Raw genomic sequence first — 13,675 nt, 5'->3', positions numbered from 1 at the left:
CCCTGGGTTAGTGAAACTGGCCTCAGTTCCCTGGGTTATTGAAACTGGGCTCAGTTGCCCTGGGTTAGTGAAACTGGCCTCAGTTCCCTGGGTTATTGAAACTGGGCTCAGTTGCCCTGGGTTAGTGAAACTGGCCTCAGTTCCCTGGGTTATTGAAACTGGGCTCAGTTGCCCTGGGTTAGTGAAACTGGCCTCAGTTCCCTGGGTTATTGAAACTGGGCTCAGTTGCCCTGGGTTAGTGAAACTGGCCTCAGTTCCCTGGGTTATTGAAACTGGGCTCAGTTGCCCTGGGTTAGTGAAACTGGCCTCAGTTCCCTGGGTTATTGAAACTGGGCTCAGTTGCCCTGGGTTAGTGAAACTGGCCTCAGTTCCCTGGGTTATTGAAACTGGGCTCAGTTGCCCTGGGTTAGTGAAACTGCCCTCAGTTCCCTGGGTTAGTAAAACTGGCGTCAGTTCACCAAGTTAGTGAAACTGCCCTCAGTTCCCCCTGGGTTAGTGAAACTGCCCTCAGTTCCCTGGGTTAGTGAAACTGGTCACAGGTCTCCTGGTTAGTGAAACAGCCCTCAGTTTCCTGGGTTAGTGAAACTGACGTCAGTTCAGTGGGATAGTGAAACTGGCCTCAGTTCCCCCGGGTTAGTGAAGCCAGTCTCAGTTCCCCGGGTTAGTGAAACTGCCCTCAGATCTCCCGGGTTAGTGAAACTGACCTTAGTTCACTGGGTTAGTGAAACAGGCGTCAGTTCCCCCGGATTAGTGAAACTGGTCTCAGTTCCCCCGGGTTAGTTAAACTGGTCTCAGTTCCCCGGGTTAGTGAAACTGGCCTCAGTTCCCTGGGTTATTGAAACTGGGCTCAGTTGCCCTGGGTTAGTGAAACTGGCCTCAGTTCCCTGGGTTAGTGAAACTAACCTCAATTCCCTCGGTTTAGTGAAACTGGCCGCAGTTCCCCGGGTTAGTGAAACTGGTCTCAGTTCCCCGGGTTACTGAAACTGGCCTCATTTCGCCGGGTTAGTGAAACTGGTCTCAGTTCCTCCGGGTTAGTGAAACTGGCCTCAGTTCCCCGGGGTTAGTGAAACTGGACTCAGTTCCTTGGGTTAGTGAAACTGGCCTCAGTTCCCCCGAGTTAGTGAAACTGGTCTCAGTTCCTTCGGTGAGTGAAACTGGCCTCAGTTCCCCAGGTTAGTGAAACAGGACTCAGTTCCTGGAGTTAGTGAAACTGCCTCAGTTCCCCTGGGTTAGCGAAACTAATCTCTCATCCCACGGTTTAGTGAAACTGGCCTCAGTTCCCTGGTTTAGTGAAACTGGCCTCAGTTCCCAGGGTTAGTGAAACCGATCTCAGTTCCCCGGGTTAGTGAAACTGGTCTCAGTTCCCCTGTTTTAGTGAAACAGCCCTCAGTTTCCTGGGTTAGTGAAACTGACCTCAGTTCAGTGGGATAGTGAAACTGGCCTCAGTTCCCCCGGGTTAGTGAAGCCGGTCTCAGTTCCCCGGGTTAGTGAAACTGCCCTCAGATCTCCCGGGTTAGTGAAACTGACCTTAGTTCACTGGGTTAGTGAAACAGGCGTCAGTTCCCCCGGATTAGTGAAACTGGTCTCAGTTCCCCCGGGTTAGTTAAACTGGTCTCAGTTCCCCGGGTTAGTGAAACTGGCCTCAGTTCCCTGGGTTAGTGAAACTGGCCTCATTTCCCCAGGTTAGTGAAACTGGCCTCAGTTCCCTGGGTTAGTAAAACTGGCCTCAGTTCACGAAGTTAGTGAAACTGCCCTCAGTTCACCCTGGGTTAATGAAACTGCCCTCAGTTCCCCCGGGTTAGTGTAACTGGCATCAGCTCCCTGGGTTAGTGAAACCAGTCTCAGTTCCCCAGGTTAGTGAAACTGGCCTCAGTTCCCCGGGTTAATGAAACTGCCCTCAGTTCCCTGGGTTAGTGAAACTGGTCTCAGTTCCCCCAGGTTAGTGAAACTGGCCTCAGTTCCCCCGGGTTAATGAAACTGCCCTCAGTTCCCTGGGTTAGTGAAACTGGTCTCAGTTCCCCCAGGTTAGTGAAACTGGCCTCAGTTCCCCGGGTTAATGAAACTGGCCTCACTTCCCCAGGTTAGTGAAACTGGTCTCAGTTCCTTCGGTGAGTAAAACTGGCCTCAGTTCCCCCGGGTTTGTGAAATTGCCCTCAGTTTCCTGGGTTTGTGAAATTGCCCTCAGTTTCCTGGGTTAGTGAAACTGGTCTCAGTTCCCCCGGGTTAGTGAAACTGGTCTCAGTTCCCCGAGTTAGTGAAACTGGCCTCAGTTCCCCGGGTTAGTGAAACTGGTCTCAGTTCCCCCAGGTTAGTGAAACTGGCCTCAGTTCCCCGGGTTAATGAAACTGGCCTCACTTCCCTAGGTTAGTGAAACTGGTCTCAGTTCCTTCGGTGAGTAAAACTGGCCTCAGTTCCCCCGGGTTTGTGAAATTGCCCTCAGTTTCCCGGGTTAGTGCAACTGGTCTCTGTTCCCCCGGGTTAGTGAAACTGGTCTCAGTTCCCCGGGTTAGTGAAACCGGTCTCAGTTCCCCGGGTTAGTGAAACCGCCCTCAGTTCCTCTGGGTTAGTGAAACTGCCCTCAGTTCCCCGGGTTAGTGAAACTAGCCTCAATTCCCTCAGTTTAGTGAAACTGCCCTCAGTTCCCTGGGTTCGTGAAACTGGCCTCAGTTCCCCTGTTTTAGTGAAATTGCCCTCAGTTCCCCAGGGTTAGTGAAACTGCCCTCAGTTCCCCTGTTTTAGTGAAATTGCCCTCAGTTCCCCAGGGTTAATGAAACTGCCCTCAGTTCCCCTGTTTTAGTGAAATTGCCCTCAGTTCCCCAGGGTTAGTGAAACTGCCCTCAGTTCCCTGGGTTAGTGAAACTGGGCTCAGTTCCCCTGGGTTAGTGAAACTGGCTTCAGTTCCCCGGGTTAGTGAAACTGGCCTCAGTTCCCTGGGTTAGTGAAACTGGCCTCAGTTCCCTGGGTTAATAAAAGCCGCCACAGTGAACATGGGTGAGTCTGTGTAAAGGTAGTTCCTGCTTTGATGATAATTTAATAGATTTTGCACTAGTCCCCCTGACTCTACGTGCTACACACTTAGCTTTGGAAATGTGACTGCAAAAATGCACTTGCATTGCCAACAGTGCGGTGAGGAGGCAAGTTGGACTCGGAATTAGATTGTTGGCTGGAAAGAAAGAAGATGGCTTGAGATTGGCACAGCGAATTGTTCGATTATGGAGCTGCTGCAGACATAATAGTCAAATGTTCTCCTTCTGCATGTTAACAATCGTGTGATTCAATATCTTCCAGAGGGAGTAGTCCAGTGACATTCATCATCTGGGGTCATGAAAAATGTGTATGAATGTTGCACCATCTCAGAGGAACATACCACTCAGGAGTAAGACTAAGCCAATCAGTATTTTGAAATTGCTGCAACCTTAATTGGCTAATCCCACTGGGGTCTGAATTCCACTTTCTTTTCTGCTTTTTTTAATCCTGACTCCCCTCACTATTAAAAATCAATACAACTCAGCACAGAATAAGCTCAAGGACCATGCCTCTATTATCTTCAGGGAAGCAGAATTTCACAGATCACCAACTCTCTGACTGAATGAAATTCTCATTATCTCCATGTTAAAAGCGGGGCCTCGACTTCTTAAACCATGGCGCTCAACTCTAGTCTCTCCCGCAAAGCGTGACTACCTTTCAGAATCCCATGGGATGGCAAGGCATCAATGGCATCATAAGAAAGGAAGGAACAAAACTAGTGGAAAAAACGAAGAATGAAGACTTGCAAGACTTGTAAATAAGCAAGTGAAAGATTCAGATTTGTAGCACTTCAGTAAAGTTTTCAGAATATGCTTTGAATATTACGGAAAATGTAATTTTCAAATGTACTGAGATTCGGGCCAGGACTTTTATGTCTCCTTGACATGTAGGTGGGAGAGTGTTGATTTAAAAATGGCAGCCAGCTGGAAGGAGGTGGATGTGAGGAGTGAGCCCCGATTGAGAAACTCTAACATTATATATGCCACTGCGAGGTTGAGTATTTAAGATCCCTGGCTACTTTTATGGAGTCAGTCCCATTTTGGTAGGACACAGAGTTCACACCATCTCAGAGTAATCAAGGACCATTGTCCAGATTTGGGAATCGTTTGAAAGATAAGTCACTGTGCATTCTCATATCCCATACACCCACTCCATGGTCACTCATGTCTCCTATGCCCTTGTTTCATCTGCCATATCACTTACATTACCTCAGTGCCCTTTCCCATACCACCCCCTGCATTTTCCATGTCCATTAACTTGGTATGCACCATGTATATTGAGTCATATAATAAATAATGACAATTATTTGAAATGCTCATGAAAATAACACCCATTTAAAAATCACCCTTGAAATAAATTGCTGCTCTGACAAACTAATAGAAGTGTTAATCAGGCACAGTCACTCAAAGTATCAACAATAGAAGCTTTATTCCATTTCAGACACATAGCTGTAAAAAGAGGTCAAAAGAACAAACAATTTATTATGACATCAAAATGATGTCAATCCAAGTTAGAATGTCCTGTTTGGCCATTTGTTTCCATTGATACAGTTCCCAGATGGCCTCATTATGAATATCTGATTTGAGTTCCAAGGCTCAGTAATGAATCAGCTCAACTGGGTGTGCTTATGCAGCTTGAAGAGGAGTGATAGGTCTGATTAGTGAGGGTAAGGCATGGGTGTTATGTGAGGGCTTGGGGGACTTGAGCGGGCATTAAGGGTGTTTGGGACATTGAGGAAGTCTAAAAAGTAAGGGCTAGAAGGCCTTTAATACACTAAGGCTGAAGTCTCAGGGAACTGAGGTTAGCCTTCTACAAGCATGCCTCAGTTCTCACAAACCTCATGGTCACCTGTAAACTGTCTCCAGAGGCAACAGGGCCGACTCCATCCCACAATGACCTCTGAAACCTAAAAGTACCCTTGTAGGGGCCCTTTTAAAAGGAAATGGATCTGTCAGGCTCGTTTTCAGACTCAAGCTTCCCAACTTCTTGATAAAATTCCAGACGTTGATGCCTATCAAGATTATATAAACCAGATAAGTATAAGATTTTAGTCAATCAGCACAGATAAAGCAATTGTTGATTATTCCACCTTACCTCGATTTCTTCATTTGGAGCATTGCTCTCCATTAGGTGCTGCTCTTTGTCTCCAATGTTCAATGATGGGGGATCACCTGGATCTTCTGCACCTTGTTGCTTTCTGAGCCCTACTACAGTTCCACTCATCTCCACTGAAAGGGGCTGCAGACAAAGTGACTCAGATTGATCTTCCTGCCTTGGGCACGTATCTGAAGGTGGGATATTTGGAGCTTCCGACTGTAGGCCAATACTAGTAACGTCCTCTGGGGAAGCCTCAGGGTTTGATGGGTTAAGAGATTCACAGAAAGAGGCAGCATCACTGCAGGCAGAGTCTCGTATTAGAGGCCAGGCTTCTGAAGTGTCGCTACCAAAGGATGGTGTAAAAACATCAAGGAAAGAGGGCAGCATTTCACCACCACATTCCACGTTCCTGTTTGTGACAGAAAGCAATATTAAAGTTAACATTTGAATTAATCAATACTAACTTGACATTCTTTTGTTGTTAAATATCACATTCTGTATGGCATCAATCAGTGACTCAGTAGTAGTGTCCCAATACATGTGCCATAATGATACAAATAACTTTCAAAAGACATTACAGCATAACTTACTCAATAATTGTTTGACTGACTGCAATTTTAAAACAACTAATTATTCACTAAACACTATGCTGTCAATGATTTTTGAAGTGCATCATTTGTCATGAAACGTTCATATCAAATTCAGGATATCTTGTTGGAAGATGTTTATTCATCAGGTACTATAAAACTAATGTAATAGTATCTGAAATGCCTCATGGGAATCCTACCTGTTTGCTCAATGCAGAAGCAAATTACACGACGGCTTGGTGGGTTAGGCCCAGAGTTTTGTTCTTGGATCAAGGGTGCAAAGGAAGCAGAATCCCAGCTCCACAATCCTGATTTTTAAAAGTAGCTGTCTGCATTTTGGATTTTGGGTCCAGGGTTCCTGTTGGATTGAGAATGGGGCCAGTGGACCTCAGGAAGAGTCTGATTCCTGAGATGCACTAGGCAGAAAGGCTTCCTTGGGACTTTGGTACATGGGCAACATTTAAAAATAAAAATGTAAACTGAAAATCTTTCTCCTGCTCTCACCCTCTCACATTCCCCACTCGCTATGCCCATCCATGTGCTTGCTTACTCCCCTGTGGCTACTCCTATGGCCCCTCATACCTCTGTGCCACCCAATGCCCATCTCACTATTCCCCATGGTTCTTCACATTGCCAATTTGTGTCCCTGTGACAACTTCCATTACCCTTCACATCCCCTCTGTCACTCTCTGCCCATCCACCCAGCCCTATAACACATGACACCCAATGCCTCCTGCAGCAACCTCATATATCCTGTGCACACTGTACCCTGAACTCATACCGCAATGGTGCCTCATACTTCCAGTGCCACCCTGTCCCCACCATCAGGACCTTCATACTCCATAATATCCCAATCATCCCCATTGCCTCTATAGCCCCAATACTAACCCAGGGCCAATATACTGTGCACTCACCACCATTCTCCTTCCCTCACTCCACCAACTCATCTACTTTCCTGCATAAGCATTTTTCAGCATCATTACACAAATAAAGTTACCAGTTTATTGATAATGTCACTACCAAAAAAATGTATCAATACAAAATGCAATGAAATTGCCCCCTTTAGTCCCTCACAAAAATAAACATCTCACTCGTGGTTAATAACCTATATCAATCATTGTCTCACCTGTGCCTGTAAAAACCTAATGTCATTAAAATTTCTATTCAATAAGCAGGTGGAGCTATCCATCAAAGATAGCCCACTGTGATAGTTTGATAAATCAAACATGCAACACCATTCATATCATGGCTCTATAAACCCAGACACTCTGTAATAGACTAGGATGTCTTCCATTAACTGAACACAGTTTATTGACAGTCCCGCACATCTCAATAAGCTTATGCGCTTTTTCAACATATCATTTCACAATTCTAAAGGATGCCTTACTTCCTCCAAAAGTAACTCCGGAGCGAATTTAAAAGTGCACCATACCTTTCCAAGAGGGAGAATTAACACCTTTGCCAAAGCTCACGGGCCTCTTAACCCCCTCTGCTAACTTAGTGCCTACTTTAATCCCCTAATGGTTAGCACTGCTGTCTCACAGTGCTAGGGACCCGGATTCAATTCCCACCTCGGGCAACCGTCTGTGTGGAGTTTGCACGTTCTCCCCGTGTCTGCGTGGGTTTCCTCTAGGTGCTCTGGTTTCCTCCCACAATCCAAAGATGTGCTGGCCAGGTGAATTGGTCATGCTAAATTGCCCATGTGTTAGGTGCATTAGTCAGGGGTGGGTTGCTCTTTGGAGGGTCAGTTTGCATACTGTAGGGAATCTAATCTATCCTTACTCCCTTCATCTACCATGGTAAAAGAAATCTTGGATGAGCTCAACACCATCCACGGCAAAGATTACATGATTGGCACTGATCCAACATCTTCAATATTCATTTCCACCACCAATGATATACAGTCATAAGCTTGTATACTATCTATATGATACACTGCGACAACTCACCAAGGTATCTTTGGCTGCACTCTCTACCAGTGAGAAGGACAAGGGCTGAAGATACAGACCACCTGCAACACCATCCTGACTTGGAATTAAACCCAAAAATTCACATGTACCATGCATATGAATTTTTATATTTCACACTACACTTTTGAGAAAACACCATTATTTAACTAAAAAAAAATTCACAGATTATGGGCACCAGCTGGCTCTGCCAGAATTTATTGTACATTCCCAGTTGTCCTTTAGAAAGTGCTGGTAAGCTGCTTTCTTGAATCGCTGCAGTCCATGTGAAGGTACATCCATTATGCTATTGAGGAGGGAGTTCTAGCATTTTGATCTCAAGACAGTGAAGAAATGGCAATATAGTTATGAGTCAGAATTGGAAAAAACTTACAGGTCAGTTGCCCTTGTCCTTCTAGGTGGTCGAGATTGTAAATCTGGAAGGTGCTATTTAAGGAGCCTTGGTAACTTGTCCCTGAACACCTTGTAGATAGTACACACTGCAGCCACTGTCAATGGTGGAGGCAGTAAATGTTCAATGTGTTAGATGGGGGTGCCAATAACATGGGCTATTTTGTTCAGGATGGTGCAAGCTTCTCACATGTAGTTGGACGTGCACTCATTCAGACAAGTGGAGAGTATTCCATCACACTCCTGATTTGTAGGGGGAGGACAGGTTATGAGGAGTTGGGAGATGTGTTAATCACCATAGAATTCAAAGCCTTGCTCTTGTAGTCACTGTATTTGTATGGCTGGTCCATATCAGTTTCTGGTCAATGGTAACCCCAAGAAACTTCTTGACAGGTCAACGTTTCTTGATACTTGCTGATATTCCAACTGTTGTTGGACAGTTTCAAGGAGTTGATGCACCATTTACACCCAGTTTGCTCCAGTTCACTGTCCCAAAGGGCTGACCACCCCTCATGACCAAAAGTTCCCTAAACCCCACCCACAAGCTGGCTTTGCACCACATCAGCAGAACTCCAAAGGAGTCCCCTGGCTATATAGAAGAAATATACTGAGGACAGACCCGCTCTTACCTGATCTAATCTCCTAACTTCCACACTCCAAATTGCCACTTTGGTGGAAGCAGCTAGTTATTTAAATTGCCCACCCCTGTGAAAGATTGGCTCGCGGGCAGGACTTACAATTCCTGGCAAATTCTGGCATTAGAAAGGAAAACTGAGAGCCACAGGGAAGGCAATGGGTAGGTCCCATACTGTGGGATTTGCTTCAGGCACCACATCCCTCTAGGGACAATTCTGGCTACAGTCTATTACAATAGTCTGCACAAATCTGGCTACCAGACTCCCAAAAATCACTCAGTCAAAACATCAAACAACAACTTTGTGGAAGCCTTTACACCCATCTGATTTTTCTCAATAACCCAAATTGTTAACGTTCACAATACAGACTGATATTGAATATAGTTATATTGTTAAATATTTTACAGAACCTAACTTCCCAGGATGTATGAGTGAGGCACTGTTCCACCAGTAGGATACGATCCTTTGCTGCTCACTGTTTCAGTTCAGTAGCTTTTCAATTAAATTATTTTGAAGCAACAAAACATTTCAAAGTCTTTACTGAGTCAAAGTTAGCAGTGAAGGTTTTTTCTACAATATGTAAAATTGATGTACACATCTAATGATACACTTACTGAAGCTTTTGTTTTGTCTTGCAGAAAAAGACGGGGGAGGGGGGAGGATGTTCCCTGCTGATCCTGACATCAAGGTCAAGCAGAGGTTAGGATCTTGCCCCCCTGCTGAGAGGAAATCTCACCCAGCTGTGACTTTAGCCAAATTTGTCACTTTGCTACAGCAAGTGGTCTATATGTCTAAGTACAACTGACTCTGGATGTTGAAGGGCCAAGAGATCCTCTCTCTCCAACATGTTAATGTTTTTAAAAATACACTAGAATCACCAACTATCCACGTCATTGGTGTATGGCTACAGCTGAAGCCCAGTAGGTAGGGAGGATGTCAGAGTCTGCCTGGACTCCTGTTCTCCAGGTTTTCCACCTTTGAGAATGATTATTGCTCCTCACTGGCTGACTGGAAAATCTGACAATCAATATTTTTTTCAATTCAATTCAACTCAGAACGGGAACAAGCCCTTCGGCCCACCAAGCCTAAGCCAATTCCTAATCCTTAGACTTGCTACTTATTGCCCATGCATGGCTTCTATCCATCGGTTCATCTGTCTATCAAGATATACCTTAACGTGATCGCTTCCATTACCTCCACTGGCAGTGTGTTCCAGGCACCCACCACACTCTGTGTGAAAGGTTTTCCCCTCACTTCTCCCCTAGATTTTCCCCTTTTCACCTTGAACCTATGCCCTCTTGTAGTTGAACTTTCTACCCTGGGTAAAAGCTTGTAACTAACCACCCTATCTATGCCTCTCCTAATTTTGTAGACCTCTATCAGATTGCCCATCTGAACAGACTTAGTTGGCTGTCAGCCACTTAAATTCAGCCTAGAGTGTCTCAGGGAGAGAAAGAGTATGGGAGTTTTACTTCATTTATTAACTCAATTCAAAATCATTTATTAAGTTTTGAAAATAATAACACTGATGTTTGAAATGGTCAGAATTAATCAAAAACAACTATGGTGCAGAAATATTTACTTTTACTATCAAAGGGAGAAAGGTACAGAGAGAAGGATAGGTAAAATTGGAATTTAAAAGTAGACAGGCAGGTGATTTTGAAAGCAAATAAAGCTATTTTGAGGCCAAGACATAGAAAGAGGGGTTGATGGTGAAAGTGAGGAGGGACGTTGGTTGAAGGTCAGAGAGTCTTACAAAATGGAAACAGACCATTTGATCCAACGCATCCGCACTGACCACACATTCCAATCTGACTTAGTTCCATTTGCCAGCATTTACCCCATATCCCTCTAAATGCTTCTTATTCATATACCCATCCAGATAACTTTTAAATGTTGTAATTGTACCAACCTCACCACTTCCTCTGGCAGCTTGTTCCATACAAGCACCACCCTCTGTGTGAAAAGGTTACCCCTCATGCCCTTTTTAAATCCTCCCGTCTCACCTTAAACCTATGCCTTTGGGTTTGGACTCCTCGATTCAAGGAAAAGGACCTTGGTTATCCATGCTCCTCAGGTTTTATAAACCTATATAAGGTCACACCTCAGCCTCCAATGCCCCAGCTTATTCAGCCTCTCCCTACAATGCAAACCCTCCAGTCCTAGCAACACCCTTGTAAATTTTTTCTGCATCCTCTCAAGTTTACCAACATCTTTTCTATAGAAGAGCAACTAAAATTGAATGCAGAGATCTAAAAGTGGCTTCACCAACACCTTGTAGCGCTGCAACATGACATCCCAACTCCTATATGCAATGTTCTTACCTACGAAGGCAAGCATACCAAATGCCTTCTGTACCGCCCTGTCTCCCTGTGACTCAATTTTCAAGGAACTATGCACCTGCAGCACTAAGTCTCTTTGCTTGGCAATAATCCCCAGGGACCTACCATTAACTGTCTTAAGTCCTGCCCTGGTTTGCCCTACCAAAATGCAACACTGCACATTTATCTAAATTAAACTCCATCTGCCATTCCTCAGTCCATTGGCCAATCTGATCAATGTCCCATTGTACTCTGAGATAATCTTCTTCACTATCCAATACACCATCTATTTTGGTATCATCTGCAAACTTACTAACCAAACCTCCTATATTCACATGCAAGTCATTTATATAAATGACAACAAGCAGTGGACTCAGCACCGATCCTTGAGGCACACCGCTGGTCACTTTCTGCTGAGCTGATTTGAAATAAGGAGACTGTATAGGGTTAAAGGTGAAATAAATTAAAATGGGATAATGCACTGGGGAACTCTCAGGGGTTACTTTGTTAATACAGAGGGCAAGTGGGAGATGTAGCAATACAACTGATGAGGTGGTAGGAATAGAAATGAGCCATACAACGATAACGTGGTTCAGGAAGTCAATGGAAAGACAGCCATATGGAACTGCATTTGTTGTTCTGTCTCTGTCACATAATACTGCAGTGTATCAGTCAATTACACTCCTCCAACATGCAGGCAAGAGAAAAAGGCTGGGGAAAAGTAGGATAGTGTGAAGAGAAGCAAACTAAGCTTGCCTTCATCACTTAGTCCTTTGAATACAGGATTGGGAAGTCACGTTGAAGTTGTACAGGACATTGGTGAGACCTCTTCTGGAATACCATGTCCAGTGCTGGTCGCCCAGTTATAGGAAGGATATTATTAAGCTGGAGAGGGTTCAAGAGAGATTTACCAGCTAGGTTGCCAGGTATGAAAGGTTTGAAAGGTTTGAGTTATAAAGAAAGGCTGGATAGACTAGCACTTTTTTCACTGGAGGTTGAGAGGTTACCTTATAGTGGTTTATAAAATAATGAGGGGTATAGATAGAATTAATGGTCATTGTGTTTTTCTCTAGGATGGGGGATTTCTGTTCTAAGATAAGAGGAGAGAAATTTTTTAAATGGGCAAATTTTTTACACAGAGGGTGGTTCCTGTGTGGAATAAACTTCTTGAGGAAGTAGTGGATGTGGGTACAATTACAACATTTAAAAGACGTTTGGATAGGAAAGGTTTGGAGGGATATGGGCCAGGAGCAAGCAGGTGGGACTTATTTAGTTTGAGATTAGATTACTTACAGTGCAGAAACAGGCCCTTTGGCCCAACAAGTCCACACCGACCCGCCGAAGCACAACCCACCCAGACCCATTCCCCTACACCTAACACTAGGGGCAATTTAGCATGGCTAATTTACCAAATCTACACATTTTTGGACTGTGGGAGGAAACCGGAGCAAATCCATGCAGACACAGGGAGAATGTGCAAACTCCACACAGTCAGTTGCCTGAGGTAGGAATTGAACCCAGGTCTCTGACGCTGTGAGGCAGCAGTGCTAACCACTGTGCCACCATGCTACCCACGGTGATCAACATGGACTGGTTGGACTGAAAGGTCTGTTTCTGTCCTGTATGACTCTATAACTATGGACAGAAATGCAGCAGATAAGTGAAAGAAAAAATACTAATTGTAAGCAGTGGGATAATCAACAACACAAAGACATCAGAGACAACATCTGTGATCAACTGTGTACAGTATCACAGGAGATTAATCATTTAGAACTAGTGAAATGATTCAGATGAAATTCAAACAAAGTACTGTGTGGACGCTGGAAATCTGAAATAAGATGAAAAAGTGCTGAAGAAAGTCTACAGGTTTGGCAAATCTGCAGAGGCAGAAACAGAGATAACATTTCAAGTCGCATGTGACTTCTTCATAACACCTGACTCAGATGTTACTCCCTAAATGAACTGAATGAGAAATTGAAGTAACTAGTCAGACTGATCACAGTTGGACACAACTACTGAGGTAAGTTCTGCTGTTACCTTTTAAAATGCACCGATTCAGATGGAGGATAGGTACTCTCACTGCTGTACTCCAGACTACAGGCATCGTCAAAACAACAAGATGGAACCAGGTGAACAGGTCCTAAAATAAAATAAATATTCTTCATGAATACAAATTGAATAGGGACACTGTTAGTTGGGTATAGGTAATGTTCATTTATTTTCATCCTCAAACTGAGAATCCTTTGAATCAATTTTACTCTCTCATTCTGTAATTTATATTAAAAGTTTTGAATGTAAAGGACATGACATCTGAGGTACAAGTTAACCATTTATCCTTAAAATTGCTGCCATTTGTCACTTAATATATGAAGCTGAATTTTACACTTATGGGTAATGGATTTAGGAGAAATTCCTTTAACTCCTTTCAAACACCATTTACAGAGGAACCTCGATTATCCAAATATCAATTATCCAAATATCAATTATCCGAATATCAGATTATCCAAAGGGGAGTTCAAGGTCCCAATACAAACATTATGTCAAAGAGCTGTTTCAACCCTGATCACGTCTTGTGTTCACAGGTACAATGATGAAAAACAAACTTTGCTGCCGAGAACAGTCTTGGACAGTCCAGGCACCGTCACCAAATG

The 13,675-nt window shown here is 44.1% G+C and overlaps 1 protein-coding gene across 4 annotated transcripts in view; it reads right to left on the bottom strand.

Annotated features, from left to right (window-relative positions):
• Nucleotides 1–13,675, bottom strand: part of tnfrsf19 (tumor necrosis factor receptor superfamily, member 19) — a 95,379-nt gene that overhangs the window by 15,329 nt on the left and 66,375 nt on the right. For 3 of the 4 annotated variants that reach the window (XM_043691952.1, XM_043691955.1, XM_043691954.1), the window contains exons 8-10: nt 13,062–13,164; nt 5,122–5,533; nt 4,543–5,038 (exon numbers count right to left, since the gene is read on the bottom strand). In XM_043691952.1, coding sequence (XP_043547887.1) covers nt 4,997–5,038; nt 5,122–5,533; nt 13,062–13,164 — 557 coding nt within the window. In that variant the 3' untranslated portion in view covers nt 4,543–4,996. Of the gene's footprint in view, nt 1–4,542; nt 5,039–5,121; nt 5,534–13,061; nt 13,165–13,675 lie in introns of those variants that run through there. The other variant, XM_043691956.1, reaches the window with a different exon arrangement.

Source organism: Chiloscyllium plagiosum, chromosome 6 (genome assembly GCF_004010195.1).
Source record: "Chiloscyllium plagiosum isolate BGI_BamShark_2017 chromosome 6, ASM401019v2, whole genome shotgun sequence".
NCBI classification, from domain to species: domain Eukaryota; kingdom Metazoa; phylum Chordata; class Chondrichthyes; order Orectolobiformes; family Hemiscylliidae; genus Chiloscyllium; species Chiloscyllium plagiosum.
The sequence above is the reverse complement of the archived record's forward strand: the minus strand, read 5'-3'. Positions and strand labels throughout refer to the sequence as shown.